Source organism: Chiloscyllium plagiosum, unplaced genomic scaffold, assembly GCF_037043375.1.
Source record: "Chiloscyllium plagiosum isolate Xiang-an unplaced genomic scaffold, Cpla_swu_hap1 HiC_scaffold_25, whole genome shotgun sequence".
Lineage (NCBI taxonomy): Eukaryota > Metazoa > Chordata > Chondrichthyes > Orectolobiformes > Hemiscylliidae > Chiloscyllium > Chiloscyllium plagiosum.
This window is the reverse complement of record NW_028270163.1, coordinates 15,392,477-15,414,812: the sequence shown is the minus strand read 5'-3', so window position 1 is coordinate 15,414,812 and position 22,336 is coordinate 15,392,477. Positions and strand designations below refer to the sequence as shown.

The following is a 22,336-nucleotide window of genomic DNA, read 5'->3' as shown; positions in this document are numbered from 1 at the left end:
CGTTGTTAGGTCCACACCGCCCACCAACCCACCCTCCACTGCCGGCACCTTCCCTTGCCGCCCCAAGAAGTGTAAAACCTATGCCCACACTTCCCTACTTGCCACCATCCAAGGCCCCAAAGGATTTTTTCACATTGGACAGAGATTTTCCTGCACATCCACCCATCTCATCTACTGTATCCATTCCTCTCAAAATGGTCACCTCTACACTGGGGAGACAGGATGCCAACTCATGGAATATTTCAGGGAACATCTCTGAGACACATGCACCAAACAACCCCACTGCCCTGTGGCTGACCACTTCAACTCCCCCTCCCACTCCACCAAGGACATGCAAATCCTGGGTTTCCTCCACTGCCAAATCCAAGCCACCCAACGCCTAGAGAAAGAACACCTCATTTTCCACCCGGGACCCTCCAACCACACAGCATCAAAGTCGATTTCACCAGTTTCCTCATCTCCCCTCATGCCACCTCATCCCAGATCCAACCCACTAATCGGCACTGCCCCCTTGACCTGTCCCACCTATCCATCTTGCTTCCCACCCATCCGCTCCACCCTCCCCTCTGACCTATCACCATCACCCCCCACATGCATCGACCTATCACTTTCCCAGCTACCTTCCCCCAGCCCCATGCCCATCTTCCTATTTATATCTCAATGCCCCCATCCCACATTCCTGCTGAAAGACTTATGCTCCTTGGATGCTGTTTGACCTTCTGTGCTTTTCCAGCACCACAATTTTCGACTCTGATTTCAAGGAACTGCAATCTTCACTTTCTCCTAGAATTCTGAGTTGCAGAATGATCATTCACTCACTCCACTGCTGATGCTCAGTGGCAGTAATGTGTACCATGATGCAGAAATTCACTAAAGCTCCTCATACTTCACCTACTATCTGGAAGGTCAACGGCAGTAGACTAATTAGCACACCATCACCTGCAAGTTGCTCTCCAAGCCCCTCATCATCCTGATTGGGAAATATACCACTGTTCCTTCAGCGTTACTGAGTCAGGATCTGGGAATTCCCTCCCTAATGGGTCTACCTACAGCACATGGTCTGCAGTGGTTCAAGAAGGCAGCTTACCACCACCTTCTCAAGGGCAGCAATGCACATGCCAGCTAGTAATGTGCACATCTCATGAAAGGATAAAAATGTCACAAAATGTTAGTTATGTCAGTACAGTGGGAGATTAAGAAGATGAATGGAAAATTATCCTTTATTATGAGGAGATTGAGCATATGCATCAGTTCTACAGGCACTGGTTAAACCATGTTGGATGCAGTTTTAGATTAGAATCCCTACAGTGTGGAAACAGGCCCTTCGGCCCAACAAGTCCACACCCACATTCCAAAAAGTAACCCATCCAGACCCATTTCCCTCTGACTAATGCACCTAACATTATGAGCAATTTAGCATGGCCCACCCACCTGACCTTTAGATTGTGGTAGGAAACTGGGAGACTGTGCAAACTCAACACAAACAGTCACCCAAGGCGGGAATCAAACCCAGGTCGCTGGTGCTGTGAGGCTGCAGTGCTAACCACTGAGCCACCACGCCACCCTCCTTTTGGTCTCCTTATTGAAGAAAGCATGTAAGTGCAGTGGTTGTGGTTCAGCAGAGGTTACTGCTTTAAGCACTGGAATGAGAGGGCTGTCTTATAAAGTAAGGTTGGACAGGCTGGTCTTGCTTTCATTGAAATTTATGAGAGTGATGGCCAACTTGATTGAAGTATATAATATCCTGAATGGTCTTGACAAGGTGGATGTGGAAACAATTTTCCTCCTGTGGGTGAGTCCAGAACTAGGGGATGTTCTTTTAAAAATAGTGATCACCCTTTTAGGATAGAGATGAGACTTCTTTTCAGAGGGTTTTGCAAGTTTGGAACTCTACGTCAAGGTGGGAAAAGCTTGGTCATCAAAATGTTTCAAGATAGGAATAGTTAATTTTTCATTCCATTGCCTAACAAAAATCTGTCAGACTTGGGTGGCAATGTGCAATTCAAAATAACAATGGATCCGTCATCTTTTGGAATGGCAGAGTAGGTACGAGGGGCTGACTAGCCAACTTCTGCTCCAAATTTATACATTTGTAGGAATGTATAGTTGTGTGATTTGATGACAAACCACAAAATATTGTAAAAGGCAAATGCATCTTGATATAATTATAAGTGGATTGTACATTGTAAAATTAATCCATGTAAGACACTGTGGAAGAACAGATTTATGAGCCCATATCATAAGTCCTATCCATGTCATTGTAATACATATCATGTGTTAAATGGGTAACTACCAGCTGTTCTTTGGATGGGCTTAACATTTTAATTTCCTGCCTTAATTATTCATTTGAATAATGCTTTGAAGATGATGGAAAAGTAACAATGTACTGAGGAAAATAGATCTATTGCAACTGCAGATCAATGTTTGCTTATAGTTCATGTGTGATTATATTTGTATTTTAAAATATTTGACGCTCTTGTTGTTTTTGTAATAACACAACAGGGTCTATAAAATATTGTATACTGAGCAACACCATCTGATCTGAAGTTGTGTAGGCAGTACATAATATTGGATTCAATTAGTGTGCCCTTAAATTTGACTCTCATCCTAGAATTATACATTCACTTCATCATACTTCTGCTGGCTGTTTGAAAGAACAATCTAACTCATGCACTCTTCTCCTCCTATATCCCTACAAGTTATTCACCTTCAAATATTTATCTGATTTCCTTTTGAAACTTAGTTCACCGTCTTGCTGTTTTCCACTCAATTAAGTTTTGGCTGAAAATTGATAGAACGTCCAGTCTTGTGCACAAAACGATGATCACAAATTATGAGTAAATGTATTCTTCACCTAACCATAATCAGATAAATACTTCAAAGGGAATAACTTGTAGGGATATAGGAGAAGAGTGCATGAGTTAGATAGACCAAACAGCCAGCAGAGGTATGATGAAGTGAATGTATAATTCTAGGATGAGAATTAAATTTAAGGGCACACTAATTGAATCCAATATTATGTACTGCCTACACAACTTCAGATCAGATGGTGTAGCTTAACATTTAGTGTTCTACAGACCCTGTTGTATTATTGCATAAGCAACAGTAACATCAAATATTTTTAAACATAAATATATCACACATGAAATAAAGACAAACATTGATCTGCAGTTGTAATTGGTCTATTTTCCTCAGTACATTGTTACTTTTCCATCATCTTCAAAGCACAATTCAAATGAATAATTAAGGCAGGAAATTAAAATGTTAAGCCCATCCAAAGAACAGCTGGTAGTTACCCATTTAACACATGATATGTATTACAAAGACATGGATGGGCTCATAAATCTGTTTTTCCACAGTGTCTTGTATGGATTAATTTTACTATGTACAATATTTTACATGACAATATTTACTTTTCAGAAGAGATGGAAAACATAGGACCCAGAAGAGGCTGTTTACCTATCTGTTCCATCGTTCATGCTGACTTGATAGACCTATATCCGTTAATACTTCTGGTTGGCAGAAATCTAGCAATCTCAGATTTTAAATTTGAGACTAACCAACCATCAGTTTGCAAAGGAGGAATTCAGACTTTTCTCACTCTTTGTAGGTGGAAGCAACTTTTGAAGTATGTGCCCCTAAACCATTTCCTCTGGTCCTAGATTTCTAACAGGGGGAAATACTTCCTCCACTTGCTCTATCCTTTATTCTGTTCTTCTGCATATCTTGAACATTTCAATGAAATCGCCTTCTAAATTTCAGCAAGTAAAACCTAGTTTGTATACTGTCACTCCACCATTTAATTTAGGATTCCAGATATCATTCTAATAAAGTCAATGAGCCAACCTTTACCTGTAGCAAAACCTATTGGTCACCATGTTGCTCATTCACTTAATTCATTAGTATCTCATTGCAAACATTGCTTATAATGTCAACTTTCTTTGCGATATCAACACGCTTGGATTTGTGGCCCTGTACCATTATCTAAATTAGTTGTTAAAGTCGTAACACAAAATCCTGTGGAATGCTGCTGGTTACTTACTGCCAATCATCTCTATTCCTTGTCTCCTGCTGCTCAATCACATTCCTGATCAGGTCAATCATTTGCCTTCAATTCCATGAGCTTTAACTTTAACTGTCTCTTATGAAAAACTTTAGAAACCCATTGAATATTAGACATTCACTTTCTGCTAAATTTGGTCACCTCTTCAAAAATGTAATTATGATCATTAGGCATGACCTTGTTTTTTTTTGTTGCATTGGTTGAAAGACCTAGGAACTAATTAGGAGGAGAAAGTGAGGTCTGCAGATGCTGGAGATCAAAGTTGAAACTTTATTGCTGGAACAGCACAGCAGGTCAGGCAGCATCCAGGGAACAGGAGATTCGACGTTTCGGGCACAGGCCCTGAAGAAGGGCCTGTGCCCGAAACATCGAATCTCCTGTTCCCTGGATGCTGCCTGACCTGCTGTGCTGTTCCAGCAATAAAGTTTCAACTAGGAACTAATTAGCCAGGGACCAAAGTATGTGGGGTAAGTATTCAGGAGGGGTCAACTCTATGGCTGCACTAAAGTGACCATAAGAAATAGGAACAGGAGTACTCCATTTGACCCATCAAACCAACTCTGCCTTTCAACTGGATCATGGCTGATCTGGCATTCCTCATGTTTATTTTGTTGCTCTTTCCCTGTAATTCTTGATTCCCCTACTGATCACAAATTTATCTCTCTCAACTCTCAACAAATGCAAGGACTTTCTGGCAAGGAGTTCTAAAGATTCTCAACCCTTTGAGGGTAGAAATTCTTCCTCCCCTCAGTCTTAAATTGGTGCACCTATATTCTGAGACTTTGCCGTCTGATATCAGACTCTCCCATGAGGGGAATGTTTTCAGCATTTACTGTATCAAGCCCGTTCAGAATCCTGTAGGTTTCAATGAGGTGATCTCTCATTCCTCTAAACTCCAGTGAGTTGAGTCCCAACCTGTTTAATCTTTGCTCAAAGATAATCCCTCCATACGAGGGATCATCCTCATGAACCTTCTCTGAATTGCCTCCAATTAAATGATATCTTTCCTTAAATAAGGGGACCAAAACTGCTCACTGTACTCCAGATGTTGTTTCACCTGGACCCTGCAGTAAGACTTTCCTACTCGTATCCTTCGGTGTCAAGTTTGTATTTCTCTTAACAACAGTCAAGGTAGTCTTATCAAACAGCATGGCAAGTTATAATCAAACCAGATCTTATCCTTCCAAATCTAAAGTATGATTTCTTCTTCAAATATTGGGCAAACAAAAGATAACTAAAATCTATAATGGATCAATACTTCACAAATTTTGGCTCTTCCTGATCAGCTGAAAACTTTAATTGAGTCATCTTACCGTTAATGTAGAGCATAGCAATTTCCCAGTTGGAGAAGTTAGAATTATTAATTGATAAGTATTAAAATTAATAGCCTAGAACTATGAGTTCATTAATGCTAAAGTTCTCATGAACGACCCCCTGATCTGCAATGTTAACTCTATTTCTCTCTGCGCACGCTGCCAGACCTATTGACTTTTTCTGTCACGTTTTGTTTCCTTTTCAGATTTGTCTTTGACCTATATATCCCTGTTGCCCTCTCTCACCCTTAATCTTTAATAACAGAGTGTTATTTGCACTTTACCGCCTAAAGGAGCAGATTCTGAATCTGAAGAACTTTAGAAGATCATTCTTGGAGTATCCATACCGACTTTCTTTAAATCTCAAAGGTGAAAACCATCTAGTCCTGAGAATTTCTAACTCTTTAGTGCCATTGGTTTCTTTACTAATTGCTTATGTTAATTTTGCTGAGTCCTCATTCCTGATTCAATATTAACTTACTTGAAACATAATAGCCTCTTTCTCCACTGTAATGATCAATGGAAAAAACTGCTTTATTATATCCATAATTTTTAAAATTTTCATTTCCTGTCACCATTTATTAAACTTGAAGAAGCACATTGCTCTTAACAACACACTTTTCCTTATTACAACCTAATAATGAATTTTCATATTGACTTTGATATTACTTGCAAGTTTCTTTCATGATTCATTTTTGTAACTCCTTCTTTTTGTCATCCTTCGTTGTTCATTATAAATCGCCCATTCACAAAGCTCTGAGCTATTTTACAATTGTGTGTTTTTCCTTTTAGTTTTGTGTCATCTGTAAGCTGTTCAGTTATCCCTGGTTATTTTCTTTATGACAGGCTCTTACCCGTTCGGGGTACAATTGGTTTTGTATCACATTAAAGTATTTTTGAATACCTCCTACTGATTGGCTGTTGTTTCACCCATGGGAAGATTTCCCCAGTTTAGTCTGGAACAGTCACAGTCTCAACCCATTCAAGTTGCTGAATTGACTCAGAAGGGGATGTGTGACCCTGAATAGAGCGCCTCCTCTCTATATTTTTTAACAGGTTGATCTTATGAGCCAAGCTGTAACTCCAAATCTTATATTTTAAAGATTGTCCTAATGAATGCCACCAGAATTTGCAAGTGTCGTCATTAAAAAAAAATGCATTACCATTCTTGTACTTGTCCCTGGAGGTTTACAAAATCATGAGGGGCATGGCTAGGGTGACTAGCCAAGGTCTTTTTCCCAGGGTTGGGGAGTCCAGGACGAGAAGACATAGGTTTGAAGTGAGAGGGGAAAGACTGAAAAGGGACCTGAAGGGAAACTCTTTCACACAGAGAGTGGTGCGTGTATGGAACCAGCTGCCAAAGGAAATGGTGGAGGCTGGTACAATTACATAATTTAAAAGGCATCTGGATGGATATATGAATAGGAAGGGTTTAGAGGGATATGGGCCAAGTACTGGCAAATGAGACTATATCAGTTTAGGATATCTAGTATAGATGAGTTGGACCGAAGGATCTGTTTTTATGCTGTATGACTATATGTCCCTTTGTCAGACATAGTCTAAAATTGCAAGTACTGGTCAGAATGAACATCAAAAGAACATGTCATGCTTTACTGGTTGCGTAGTCAAATATTTTGACCAATTATATTATAGTTTAGACAGTAAAGCTCCCTCCCCAAATTCTGGTCCTCAACCACAACTCATGATTTCTCAGAATCATATTCATGTCAAGTTTCCTTTGTGTTGTAATCATAGTGAGAAACATTTAAATCTATTTATGGATCTATGCCATGGGGCAACTTTTGAAGATCCTGAAAAGTATTTGCAGGTCTATGGAAGATTGTCACAGGAACAGAGAGTGATTGGATAGCAATACAAAAGAGCCAGTTTGATGACAATGGGCCGAACAACCATACTCTGTGTTGTATGAATCAATGATTCAAATGCTTATCAATATTGAACCATTTGAACCATTTTGGATAAATCATATATGGCTACTGAGCATTTTCTAGTGTCTCACCAGTGGTTCTGTAGCTCTTGATGGCAACACAGCAATGCGCAAACCTGCTGGCCACGAAATTGCCCATTCTGCCTCATGTCTGGAAATACCAAATAAAAGTCAGTGATGCAACAGAAATCAGAAACATTCAGCGATAGATGGGACTGAATTTACCAACAAATGTCAATTTTGTGGAGATCACTGGAGGGTTTCCCTCTGTGAGCCCTTATGAACTATCTCATATTTGTAATGAAACCAAATACCTTCTGAGGGCATGGAGTTGGCCAGGAACTTCATTGCAAAGGCAAGATCAAATTCAGAAATGCTATTTATAGCCCACGTTTGATAGACTGACCTTGTAACCACAGCTACAGGAGTGAAGCTAAACATTCTTAGTACCACACCATGTTAGAACCCGATGTAAGGCAAAACCTTCAAACAGTCAAAAATGTTCACTTTTATTCAGCAACACCAGAAAAGAAGAAAAATACAAAGAAAAATCTGCATTGGCCTCTGGAAACAAACAAGGGCTGCTTGCCTTTTGCACAACAATGATTTGACCATGAATGATCATTGGGTGGCACGGTGGCCCAGTGGTTAGCACTGCTGCCTCACAGCACCAGGGACCTAGGTTCAATTCCAGCCTCAGTTGATTATCTGTGCGGGGCTTGCATGTTGTCTGTTTGCATGGATTTACTCCAGATGCTCTGGTTTCCTCCCACAGTCCAAAGATGTGCAGGTTAGACGGATTGGCCATGCTAAATTGCCCATAGTGCAGGGGTTTGCAGGTTACGTGGATGAGCCTTGTGAAATGCAGAGTTACAGGGATAGAGTGGGGAATGGTTGGTGTGGATGGGATGATCTTTAGAGGGTCAGTGTGGACTTGATGGGCTAAATGGTCTGCCTCATAAGGATTCTGTGATCACTCTCACATCCCTTTGAACTGGGTGGCAATTAAATTCTAACTGGGCTCATTGCACTCAACGCTACAGCACTCTATTATGGTGAAGGTGATGTTCTTCCTATTTACTGTCCTCATCTTCCTCCTCGGAAGACTGCTGTTACTGTCTCAGAGTCCAACACATCACCTTTATCAAGCACAACATGCAAGGATTGTGCAGCATGCTCTGCCTGGACTATATTGAAAGGCCACCTCAGGCCAATCCAAGCATTGAATCCCAATTTAGGAGGCCTATCATCTGCCTCATGGTGGCTGGTGAAGTAATAGGCTGCTTTGGATCAATACACAGCCCCAACCACGGATGTGTATAACAGCCATGCCAATCAGTTGTGCACCCCATCGATGTCAGGGTGCTTGTGTCAATTAACCCCTCCACATTCCCCAGTCACTGCCCACAGAACGTGCCCTGAGGTGTTGATGATTGCTGTCCAATTTGGAGGCCCAATTGACCAAGGAGCAAAAGCTAGAGCAGCCACATACTTGCCCTGGCATTTGTGTAGGGAACAGTTGATGTCTGGTTTCTCTATGGCACATAGGAGAATAGGAAGCACCTTATAGAATATAGTGAGATTAGGTCTTGACGAGATGGAAATGCCTGCAAATAGACCTCTTGTCACTCACTAGTAAGTATCTCATCTTGGTGTTTACAACTTACTTGCAGACATCAGACTTTTTTCCCTCAATGTGAGAATCTTTTTTTTGAGAATCTCACCATGTTCGCCCAACTGACTTGGCATTATCCACATCCTTCAGGGTCTGGGAAAATACAGAGGAACAGGAGTAACCCACTTAGCCCCTTGAGCCTGCTCCATACCTCTTAATACCTTTTGCTTAACAAGCATTTACCCTGTTTCAGAGTTGAAATTAACAACTGATCCAGCATCCACTGCCATTTGTGGAAGAGAATTCCAAACATTCCTCATCCTTTGTGTGTAGAAGTGTTTCCTAACATCCCTCCTGAATGGTCTGGCCCTAATTCTCAGGTTATGCCCCCAGTTCAAGAATCCTCAATTAGTGGAAACAGATTATCTTTTTATCTCCCTTGTCGATTTATGTTAAAATCTTGAAGACTGTGATCAGATCACCCTTTAACCGTCTAAATTCTAGAGAACCCATTTTCTTGAGCAGCTTTTTCAGGGTGAGTGGTCTAGGTAAGACATGTAACAGTTTTACCGCCTCATTCACTTTGTGGTGTCCATGAAATGGAGAAAGTAGGGTGTTCTCACCCTTAGATGTGTTCAACAATCAGGTTTCTGATAAGACTACTCTGATTGGCTGCTAGAATGGAGCCCAAGAGTGTGGTGCTGGAAAAGCACAGCCGGTCAGGCAGCATTGAGGAGCAGGAGAATCGACGCTTCGAGCATAAGCTATTCATCATGAACATATGAGTAATGAAGGATGATGTCCTTGATGTCACCTCTGCTGGTCACACCAATTACCAGGAACTTAAAGCCTATGAGGAGGCAGAAGGATACTTCTCCTGCTATTCAACAGTCTGTTATTCGCAGTTAGACCACATGCTGATGTTAGCTGCAACAAGGAGAAAGTGAGGACTGTTAGCTGCAACAAGTCTATTCTTGTTTAATTTCTGCCTGGAGTACTGACACAAATCTCTCATCTTTGCCCAAGCACAAAAATAGGTTGCTTTTTCCATGATGAAAGGCTGTGTCATCTCAAATTGATCGAAAGAGTTCAATTTGCAACTCCCCAAGCTGCAAGGTTTCATGTCTGCCAAACAGCTCGCCAGCAAGTAACTGTTAATATTTGAACGTAAGCCCAAGGAGTCTGTATTTCATTAAATCAAATGCTTGTTCATGGACATTCTGTCAGGTGATAAGGGTATGATGTGATATATGTATAAATGATTGTACACTTCAAAAGAACACATGTAGACGAATATATAGTCAGCAGTTCAGCTGTTTGTAATGCTAAATTGCAAACTTCTTCGAAGACTTGCATTTTGTTCATACAGATGGGTACTTTTGAGTACTCAACAAAAGATGTTCCTAAATTCTTCAATAGATTGGACTATTTGATACCACATTATGCTTTGTGATTTTGTTTTAATGAGCCTGCACTTTCTAAACTTAAAACTCAATAACATTCTTTGATTTACAGACGGAAGACTACTTAAAACACAAGATTCGGAGTAGACCTGAGAAAGCAGATCTGGTTAATATGCATATCCTACAAGGCAAGTACCAAATTTTCTGTAGCATTATAGGTTTTGTAACAGTATCCATCTGAATCTAACTCAAAAATGTTAAATGCCAAGTAATGTATCTCCTGTGACATAGTAGATGGGTATTTATTGGGGGGAGGGGGTCGAAGCATCTTTGCTGGCTTGGCTATTTTGAAAACATGGGCTTGTTTTTCAAATCAATATTGAGTTGAGCACAACCAGTTGAATTCTGGGTCACGTCGAATTTTTGATTACACATTGCTGGTTTTAAATTAAATGCCCTCGTTGGACATGAGGGGACTCAGCAGGAACAACAGGGGCAGAAGCAGGCAGCAACAGTAAAGAGACCTGCCACTGTCTGCCAAGGACAGCAGGCAATTCCTCACAGGGCCAGCAGCATTAAAACATAAGTTGGAGTGTGAACAGGCAATGCGTAAGCCAGAGGGCCTGATAACTTGAAATATCCAAATGAACTCTAACTTAGCTGTGCATTAAGGTCCACCATTCCAACAGGGCCTACCATCTCAACCTGTAAACCAGCACCTAAAAAGACTTCTGCCCGCAAAAGAGACCCTGAGCTTCCAGTTGCTGGTCACTTCAACACACCACTCCATTCCCTGACCATTATCTCTGTCTCAGGGTTGCTGCAGTGCTCCAGTGAAGCTCAGCACAAGCTGGAAAAACAGCACCTCATTTTCCACTTGGGAACACTGCATCAATATTGAGTTCAATAACTTTAGGGTTTGAGCTCTCCCATATCCATAGACCAGGTCTTGTTATCACACAAAATTAGAGTGGTACTGGAAAAGCACAGCAAGTCACTCTAATCTTGACTCTAATCTCCAGCACCTGCAGTACCTGCTTCCGCCTTGTTATCACACAGTCTGCTATTACACGCAACTCATTGTTAGCCACTAACAATCCCCATTAGCAGCTATCCACCCTCCTGGCCAGCTCAATATCCACTCCTTTGTCTATCCAACTGTTCTCCTCTCTCCTTGGACTTTATCTCCACCTAATTGTTAATCCACCTAGATTCTTCGTCTAGAGACATTACCACTACACTACCAACTTGCCCAAGAAATGAGAATTAATCAAAGAGCAGGTTAACCTCATCTGACCTAACACTTGGATTGACTGAGGGGTGGCATTACAGAGAGTTGTTAACTAGTCAGTGGACACATTCCAGGAGGTCGATCTACCAATTCCAATTGTCTTTTGAGACAAATCACCCTTTCTTTTAAATCCCCATCATCTGTGATATGTTTTATAACTAATGCAATACAACTGCACAGTTTTGATCTCCTTATTTGAGGAAAGATGTAATAGCATTGGAGGCAGTTCAGAGGAGATTCACGAGATTGATCCCAGAGATGTGGGGCTTGTCATATGAAGAGAGATTGAACAGTGTAGGCCTGAACTCTCTGGAATTTAGAAGAATGAGGGGAGATCAAATTGAGGTATTCAAGATGATGAAAGGTGTGGATAAAATAGACGTGGACTGGATGCTTCCTCTTGTGAGGCATTCTAGGATTAGAGGTCACATTTTAGGATAACGAGTAGCAAATTTAAAACAGAGTTGAAAAGAAATTACTTCTCCCAAAGGGTTGTGAATCTCTGGAATTCGCTACCCTAAAGTGCACTGGATGCTGGGACCGTGAGTAAATTTAAGGCCGAGTTAGACAGATTTTTAATTGGTAATGGGTTGAAGGGTTATGAAGAGAAGGTAAGAAATTGGGAGTGAGGAGCATATCAGCCATGATCGAATAGCAGAGCAGACTCGGTGGCCTAGTTCTGCCCCAGTACCTTATGAACTTACAAATTATTATGAAAATAGAAATTTTCAAAGATGATTTTTCTCCTTGGTTTCTCATCTGTTGCCCGATTAGTTTTAAATTCCTGAAACCTTATTAACAATCTTGGAGGGTTTTCAATCCTAGTGCTAAACTGTTGGAGCCTGACTAACAATGGGTATAGAAGTTGGTATGTCAGATCTAGCAATAGCAATGAAGTCAACGTTTTCACACAATTGTCTAACTGCACTTCACCAAGCAACTGAAATCACCACTGGTAATACATTCAGATACAAGGTTTGCTTTCGATTGATTACTTGTGTGGAAATTTCCTAAAGCCAGCAAAAAATGGACATTTTTTTTCTCAAATGATTGTTGCTAAATTTGTCTTTTGGTCCAATAGATACTGCTGCAGAGGGTACACTTCAAGCAACTCAACTGAAACTCAAGAGGGCGAGGCTGGCTGATGATCTCAATGAGAAGATAGCCCAAAGACCTGGACCCTTGGAACTCGTGAAGAAGAACATAATTCCTGTAGATTCAGCCGTCAAAGAAGCAATCAATGGTATTTATAAAGTTTGCCCGTGATCCTGGTTTGGGATTTGTCCAGTTACTATTCGTGATTTATACATTGGTGTCTTCTACATTCAGTAAGATTCATGCTAAAGTGAACAGATTTGTTTGCTGTGCGTGAGAATTCACAAAGTTATTCCCCAAACTCTGATATCGTGATCTTTCTTTTTTTTATCAATATTGTCAGCAATTTGGAAATGAAAAGAGAAGTTATCAGAGCTGTTGCCTCTAGTGATGCTGTTTTTCAGGTACTTGCTGAAATTTTCTTAATAAATGTTCAGTAGCATCACTACTTCTATTTTCCAACTGTAATCGGTACCTGAGATCATTAGGAATTCTCAATTTATGTCTTTTGTGGTGGATATATAATGCAAATGTGATCAACAAGGTTTTCTTTAAAAAAAAATGGATTGTTTTCCCAATGAAAGCGGTTTTAATTTTCCATTAGCACTGTGGTTGCACTATTTTTACCGTTATCTTTTGCCTTTGTCACGCTCATAAAAGTTCACTGAAGTAATTTTCCTGGAACCCCTGTGATTGGCAACTTGTAATGTTATTTGGAAGACATCTTATGATAAATTTGCTTTTCCTGATATAAAATTCATCAAATGATGGAAGCATCACTTAACCCACATGTGTTCTGCTGTCATTAATCTAACCTATTCAGTAATTTTGTGCCAGTTGAATCACATTGACGGTGTAATGTGCGAGTGTAATTTGGCAAAATTCGTTTTTTTCCATTGTCTTGCGATAACTTTGGCACCCAGTTCCAACATTTTGCCTACACAAGGAATCTTGGAACTAGATATTTGTTCTATCTGAACTTCTAAGAAAAAATTCAACAATGATCAGAGTATTATCCATGATTTCATATTTCATGTCGACAACATCTGGAAAATGCCAAAGCATGCAAGTTGCAGGACGTGTTGGAGAACTGTCATTTCTTATTGATGACTTAATGACAAATATATCATTGTTACTGAACCAAGATGTTAAAGATGGTACTGGATTTGGTCTACAGTTTGATATGAGTGATACGGCCTCCGCCGTATCTGCTCCCAGGAGGACCAGTTCCACCACAGAACACACCAGATGGCCTCCTTCTTCAGAGATTGCAATTTCCCTTCCCACGCGGTAAAAGATGCCCTCCAATGCAATTCGTCCACATTCCGCACCTCCGCCCTCAGACCCCACCCCTCCAACCGTAACAAGGACAGAACGCCCCTGGTGCTCACCTTCCACCCTACTAAGCTTCGCATAAACCAAATCATCCGACGACATTTCTGCCACCTCCAAATGGCCCCCACCACCAGGGATATATTTCCCTCCCCAGCCCTTTCCGCCTTCCGCAAAGACCATTCCCTCCGTGACTACCTGGTCAGGTCCATGCCCCCCAACAACCCACCCTCCCATCCTGGCACCTTCCCCTGCCACCGCAGGAATTGCAAAACCTGTGCCCACACCTCCTCCCTCACCTCCATCCAAGGTCCCAAAGGAACCTTCCACATCGATCAAAGTTTCACCTGCACATCCACCAATATCATTTATTGTATCCGTTGCTCTCGATGCGTTCTCCTCTACATTGGGGAGACTGGACGCCTCCTAGCAGAGCGCCTTGGGGAACATTTCCAGGACACCCGCACCAATCAACCACACCGCCCTGTGGCCCAACATTTCAACTCCCCCTCTCACTCAGCCGAGGACATGGAGGTCTTGGGCCTCTTTTACTGCCGCTCCCTCACCACCCGATGTCTGGAGGGAGAACGCCTCATCTTCCACCTCGGAACACTTCAACCCCAGGGCATCAATGTGGACTTCACCAGTTTCCACATTTCCCCTCCCCCCACCTCACCCCAGCTCCAAACTTGCAGCTCAGCACTGTCCCCATGACGTGTCCTACCTGCCCATTTTCCTTTCCACCTATCCACTCCACCCTCCTCTCTGACCTATCACCTTAATCCCCACCCCCATTCACCCACTGTACTCTTTGCTACCTTCCCCCAACCTCCTCCCTGACTTATCACCTCCATTCCCACCCCATTCACCTATTGTACTCTATGCTACTTTCTCCCCACCCTCACCCTCCTCTCATTTATCTCTTCACCCTGCAGGCACTCTGCATCTATTCCTGATTAAGGGCTTTTGCCCAAAACGTCGATTTTCCTGCTCCTCCGATGCTGCCTGAACTGCTGTGCTTTTCCAGCACCATTCTAATCTAGAATCTGGTTTCCAGCATCTGCAGCACTTGTTTTTACCCTGATATGAGTGAACCATCGCCAACAAGGGGAGCAAGCAAAAGTTAGTCTCAGCGCTCAGACTGGAAAGGGACAAAATCAAAATTGTTGCTACTGGTTGACATCCTTTGGTGTCTGTACTATACACATGGGTATTCAGTGGGGATCTGATTGTTTTTAACAGTGATGGTTCCCCCAATTAAATATTCTGAACTGCGTTTCAATGCAACAATTAATGCCCACTTTGTGTGAGTGTTCGTGGGATCAAGTCAAAGGAAGAGCCCACCCCCTCAGGAGGTCTGGGGCAAGTTAGCACCTTCAGGGAGGCGTGGAGACTCAGTGGCTTGTGGAGAGGAGGAATATGTCAGTGTATTCATGAGAGAATAGAAGAAAGGAAAATAATAAAACTGCGCCCTCTTTATTGCAGGAATCACAAATCCAGGTCAACTTTAAATTGAACAGTAGACATGGAGAAAAAAAAAACTATTCCCATTAGTAAAAGGGTTGAGAGTGAGAGAATACAGATTTAAACTAATTGGCAAAAGAGGCATTAGTTACATGGAGGAAAAATTTATGCAGCAAGTGGTTAAGGTCTGGAATCCTGTGCCTGAGTGTGGGTTCAGTCAAGGTCTTAAAAATCAAAGGCCTGGAACCTGAAAGGGAAGAATGAACAGGATTAAAGGGACCAATACTAAGGTTAGGGTAACTAGGTTAATTGTTCATTCAGAGATTTGGTACAGCCTCAATGGGCTAAGTGGCTATATATGCGCTGTAACAACTCTGTGGTTCAGAAAACTTACCTTAAGACAATTTTGTAAAGAAAATACACATCAGTGACCACTTGTTTAGTTTATTTAATTTAGGGTAAAGATCTTTTGTAACGTCATGAATTATGATGGGTGCAGTTCTCCCCTCCGTAGAAATAGCAAGTAAGGTAGCAACAAAGGCAAATAGGTTGGGTGAGTTTGCCCTGGAGAGAAACTCAGCCCGTTCTGACCACCTCTGCATTCAGAGCAAGGCCAGAAGGTCCATTTGGGATCTTCTTGATTCACCAACAGTTAAAGTCCTTAAATAGTCAATTAACAGCCATGTAAGGGCTTCAGCAGATGACTAGACTAATTGCCTACCTTTCCAGCAGGCAGCGGCTGGTTTCCCAATTGGAACCAGGCAATATGCTGGCCGGGTTAGTAAGGAGGCCTCCATTTTCCCCATCATAGGGGAGGGGGAAGGATTTCAAGGATGCAGCAAGATAGGGGCCGCTGAAGGTCAGCCCCTCTCCTGGCCTCCAAATCACCCCAACTCCTCTCTCTCCATTACCTCATCCTGCCAGACCAGAATGAAAAAGGCTTGGCTTTTGTACCTTTGGATTCAATGAAGACCAGGTTTTCCAACAATCTCTAGGACCCAGAAGGTATTGACCAGTCAAAGGCCAGCAGTTTTTAGAATAGCAGGTCTTCAATGTTGGGCCCTGTGATTCAGTGAACAGCTGGATCATCAGCTTTGAGCCAGCAATTGGAGTTCAATTTGGTGAGCTTTTTTGTTGGTGAGGGCAGGGTGTAGCTTTGCAGAGAGTTTGTTGCCACTGAACATACACATACACCCCACCAACACCCCCATGCCACCCCAAACTTAGGCTGCAAAGTGGAAAATCCTGGCCATGGAATTTGGTTATCAAGACACAAGACAATATGTTTAGGTCATAAAACTGAGAACGTCAAAACAGTTAAGAACCAATAACTTGAGACTGTCATCCATTTGGAACTCCATAACCCACCAGGCTATGAACCAAGTGCTGGAAAATGGAATTAGAATGGATGGATGTTTAATGACCAGCATAGACACAATGGGCTAAAGGATCTCCTTCCATGATGTCAAGCCTCTATAACTCTATTTTGACGACGTGGACCAGTATATCTCATTTTTCAGTTTCCCTGTTTTCTGCTGCTGGATAGCACAAGGACTGAGTTCCAAGTAAAAACTGAGAATGAGATCATTTAAGAGATTATCTTACAGACAAATGTAAAACAGTGAATGGGAATCATAATTCCTATTTAATATTCCAGCAAATTTTAAAGGGTGGGGAGATGGGGCATGGGTTCAACCTATTAATAGGCAAATATATGACTGACATCAGGAGGTTTTGGCTTAAAGATAGAGCAGAAAGTGGGCTGGATCTTCAGTGAGTGAATAGGATCGTTGAGAGAGATCGAGATGCTGCTGATTGGAGTTTGGGAAACTCGAAGGAGTGATTTTACCTCCATGCCCCGCCTAATTTAGTGCAGGGCACAATGAATGCTAACATTTGTTTTCCAGATGCAGTTATGCCATTGAGCTGAGGGGTTGGTATTCAATATCAGGTCATGACTAGAGTTTGAGAGGAGGGAGAGAGGGATCAGAAAGGTCGGAGGAGGGGAGTAGGGGGTTCAGAGGCCAGTGGGAGAGGTAGCTGCTGAGGAAGGGCGGGGACAGATCAAATTAAAGAGGTCACCGAGTCATAGAGATGTCCAACACGGGAATAGACCCTTCAGTTCAACTCGTCCATGCCGACCAGATACCCTTAATTAATCTAGTCCCATTTGCCAGCATTTGGCCCATATCCCTCTAGACCCTTCATATTCATAAACCCATCCAGATGCCTTTTAAATGTTGCAAATGTACCAGCCTCCACCACATCTCTGGCAACCATTCCATATACACAGTACCCTCTGCATGAAAAAGTTGTCCCTTAAGGCCCTTTTATATCTTTTCCCTCTCACCTAAAACCTGGGCCCTTTAGATCTGGTCTTCACTACCCTGGGGAAAATACCTTGGATATTCACCCTATTCTTACACAAGAGATCACAGAAAGATTGGAAGGGTCTGATCAATCTAAGTTGGTTAAACAAGTCATCTGAATCGAGAATGGGAAAAGCATTTAACTTCTCTATCCTTTTACCCACTGGCTTTCTTGAGATTTAGAAAATATAGAATTAATTCAAAGGAGTGCTTAACAATGAGGTTCTTGGCATCATTATAATCTAGAGGTTGCTGACCTTTCTCCTATCTCAAGAAAACCAGAATTTGGCCGGTCAAAAGCAAAATATATTTTTAATATTTCAACCTCCCAGCCAACCTGAACCCACCTACTTGTTGAGGGGTAGAAATCCCAGTTACGGTAACATGTGATTAGACATGTCTGTGGAGTGTGTTTGTTTTTATAAAGGACTTACTTACTTACACTTGGGGAATTGAGGCCTTACACGTCGTCAGCTGGGGATGTTATTGTCTTAGCTATTGTTCTAAACTTATCCCAAAAGCTTTTTAGGGCAGAATTCAAAGTATGAACAGCAACACAAACAATTTATTTTTGTGCAGTGTCAAATTATATGTCTTGGGATATACTATAACGTCACAGCAAGATCTATGGCACAGTGGTTAGCACTGCTGCCTCGCAGCGCCAGAGACCCGGGTTCAATTCCCGCCTCAGGCGACTGACTGTGTGGAGTTTGCACGTTCTCCCCGTGTCTGCCTCCAGGTGCTCTGGTTTCCTTCCACAATCCAAAGATGTGCAGGTCAGGTGAATTGGCCTTGCTAAATTGCCCATAGTGTTAGGTAAGGGGCAAATGTAGGGGTATGGGTGGGTTGCGCTTCGGCGGGTCGGTGTGGACTTGTTGGGCCGAAGGGCCTGTTTCCACACTGTAATGTAATGTAAAAAAATATATTTAGATATTGGCATCAAATGTAGTTGACCCAAGCTATCAGATACCACTGCCAACACAGCATGGCAGCCTCCCCATGATTATTTGACTTTTGCCATCAACAATTTGCGATGTAGATCTCTATACCAGCAAATGGACTGCTCTGCATCATAGCAGCAAAACTCAGGCATTTAAAAGTGCAGTTTTGATTTTTAGTTCTGTATCTCTGAATCATTACGTAGAAGGGATTTGGATTGATCCTGCACCATTATTAAAACTTCCATCTGTACAGGTGGCTTTTCAGAAAACCACAAGTGCCTTGCCTGCAACTGTCTGCCCATTGAGCTCAAGGAAAACCAGATTGCTGACAGCACATCCCAATGGGACGCACAGCACAGATGAGGCCCCAACATCACCTGGAAAATTCCATCTGTTTTGAAGGAAATTGGTCTTTGGGGTTGCTGATGGTGTCACGTTAGCTTGTATCTTTTCTCTTGCAGTTTTCATGTGGAATTCTTCCCTGGTTACAGTTCATGTTTGGTGGTGATAAATGGATGTCAATGTTCTGATTAGATTAGATTAGATTAGATTACTGACAGTGTGAAAACAGGCCCTTCGGCCCTCCAAAGAGCAACCCACCCAGACCCATTCTCCTACATTTACCCCTTCACCTAACACTACGGGCAATTTAGCATGGCCAATTCACCTATTTTTTGGACTGTGGGAGGAAACCGGAGCACCTGGAGGAAACCCACACGGACACGGGGAGAATGTGCAAACTCTACACAGACAGTTGCCTGAGGTGGGAATTGAACCTAGATCTCTGGCGCTGTGCGGCAGCAGTGCTAACCACCGTGCCACCATGCCACCTGTGTTCTGTTTTGATATCTTGCAAGTACTGTATTTTGGAGACATTTGCTTTTGAGTCATTATTTGTATCTTACTCTACCAAGTGCATTTTCAGTGATATGCTCCATAAAATAAAGGTTAACCACTACATCCACTGGTCTTCAGACTCCACAATTTTCAGCTCTTTAAAGTTAATAAGCACAGATTGTCTTAGTTTGTGCAGGATTGTTAGCTGTGTTGTACCATTGTGTTGCGTAGGGGTTAATTTGTTAAGCAAAAAAGCCATTTTCAATTCAGTATTATATCACATCGTGGTGTGTTGTTGGTTTTCTGCAAATCACTACATGGGTATTTTTGAAGTCAAGCTTAGAGTGATGCTGGAAAAGCACAGCAGGTCAGGCAGAAGCTGAGGAGCAGGAAAATCGATATTTCTGGCAAAAGCCCTTAAGTACACATATATATTTCTGTCTTTTATAAAACATTGTAATAGCTTCCATGTTAAAGGATTGGCTTTCGAGCATGGTTTAAAATGAACATGCTCTTGTATGTGCATTAAAAGGGGCTGGTGATGGAGAAGGGGAAAGTGTTACCTTTTACATGCAAGGGATCTGACCGTCTCAGGAGGAAAAATGGGTTTGCAGGGACTGAGAATTGTACAGGGCGACAGTGTTACAGCCGTGATTATCAGTTCTGCCCTCAAACCGTGTGTAAGTACCTGGTGGAGGAACAAGATTCCTGAACCAGCCACTACATTACCTCTTGAGATTGCATTTTCTTTCTCACCGTTACAAGCCTGTTGCTGACCCACTGACATTATTATATCCATGGAATGATGCAGTCTTCTTGAGCAACATCCATGATGTATGTGGCTAATATCTAGATAAGGGGGCCATAAAGAAATTATTTTATTGTGTAGTGACCATTTTGCTTGCATACTTAAAGGAATCAAGTGTCAGTGACATTGAAGAGAATAGAAAATTGCTCGCTGTTGGCTTTTGAAGAATGCAGTTGGTGATCAATGTTGTTTTCGTTATTTCATCAATTCATTGTTTCTTTAACTGATGGAAGGTGGCAGTAGTAGATGCAAAGAGCCTCTGGTAAGATCTCTTCAAAATATTTATTACATTGTTGGTCAGTATGCCACAACACATGGACGAATGAAATAATTTGTATTCTAGAGACTGTGTGCAGGATACTTGAGTTGTGATTGCAATGAATCACAAGGAGGCTGAATAAATTACATTGGCTTAATCCTCAAACCAGAATTAAAAAGATTCACAATACGGACAGCTTTAACCATAACTAATGTCCATGTCACTGCCAAGTTTATAAGATATGATGTTTGAATTGAACTGTAATTTGAGGTAGCAGATAGATGTGGAGCTGGCTGTTTGCTGATATCCAGTGCATAGCTGGAGGGTGAATCAGAAGCTGTTTATACCCAGGTCCTTGTCAGCACCTTCAGCACAGAGCCTGGAAGGATAAAGTCCAGCGCAGAGGCTGAATCCATTATGTTGAAAGATTACAACAGACTCTCAGGCTCCTGTGGCAAAGTACACTCGTGCATTGGCTCAGCTGAAGATAGGCAAAGTATGGCACCCATCAGCTTCACATCGTATAGATGATTGTTTCTCAACGAAGCATTGATAGAAAATTGAGATATTTTCAATCCCATTTAGTTTATCATGATTTAATAAGACATTAACTTATCATTAGCTCTGGTTCTTATTTACTGAGCCATAGATTAATTGAGCATTTTTCACCAAGTGTTTGTAATATTTTAAAGATGTGATATTAGTGATTGAATTATGTAATACTAAGTAATCACCATCAGTGCCTTATTTAGCTGACATAAGTCCAACTTGCTTCTCAAAGTTAAACAAAGTTCTGCAACTCCCCATGTGACTCAGTGAGTAAGTTAATTTCTTGGGGTCTTATTGGTTCACACTGATAGATGAAGGTTTCAGGTTTGACCCTTCACATGCTAGAAGTTATCAGAACTGGATGCTTTATCGCACTGGACTATAAGAAGAAACTATCAGTAAAGATTGCCTTTCATGGTCACTAATGCAGTGATCCCTGTTCAATTCTTTGCATGTTCCATGGGAACAAACTGAGCTTGAATGTAAATATTCCCAATGTTATACAGCTCACCAACATTCACTGCCTAAACTGAAAGAGGCAGCAATGAGCTGCTCATGTCTATATTTCATGCTTCAGTCAAAAACACTGAATGTTATGCAAGAAGAAATTGAGGGAAAGGGAATTTCTTGCATGAAATATCTCAGTTCTTTCCAGGAGATATCACTGACCCAAAGCTTAACTGGACCAACCATGTAAAGATTGCGGCTGTGACAATGGGTTGGAGACTGGGACTTCTGCAGTGAAGAACTCCTCTCCTGTATCCCCAGTGCCTAGCTACTGTCTACACGGCACAAGTCTGAGTGTGATTGAATACTCTCCACTTGCCTGGGTGGGTGCAGCTCCAGTACCATTCAAGAAGGTAGGCACTATCCAGCACAAAGCGACCCGTTTAATTGGCACTATACTCACCACCTTCCCCATTCATTCCTCTCAACCAAAGACACACAGTGGTGCAATGCAGAACACCTACAGGATGCACTCTAGTAATTGATCTGATTTTAGAACTAATATTGTCATTCCTTCACTGTTGGTGAGTCAAAACCCCAGA

At 41.9% G+C, this 22,336-nt stretch overlaps 1 protein-coding gene across 11 annotated transcripts in view; it reads left to right on the top strand.

Annotated features, from left to right (window-relative positions):
• The window catches only part of LOC122562032 (myocardin-like), a 672,873-nt gene that overhangs the window by 602,158 nt on the left and 48,379 nt on the right, over positions 1–22,336 (top strand). For all 11 annotated transcript variants that reach the window (XM_088000477.1, XM_088000479.1, XM_088000474.1 and 8 more), the window contains 2 exons: positions 10,455–10,530; positions 12,715–12,876. In XM_088000477.1, the coding sequence (XP_087856603.1) occupies positions 10,455–10,530; positions 12,715–12,876 (238 nt within the window). The remainder of the gene's footprint in view (positions 1–10,454; positions 10,531–12,714; positions 12,877–22,336) is intronic.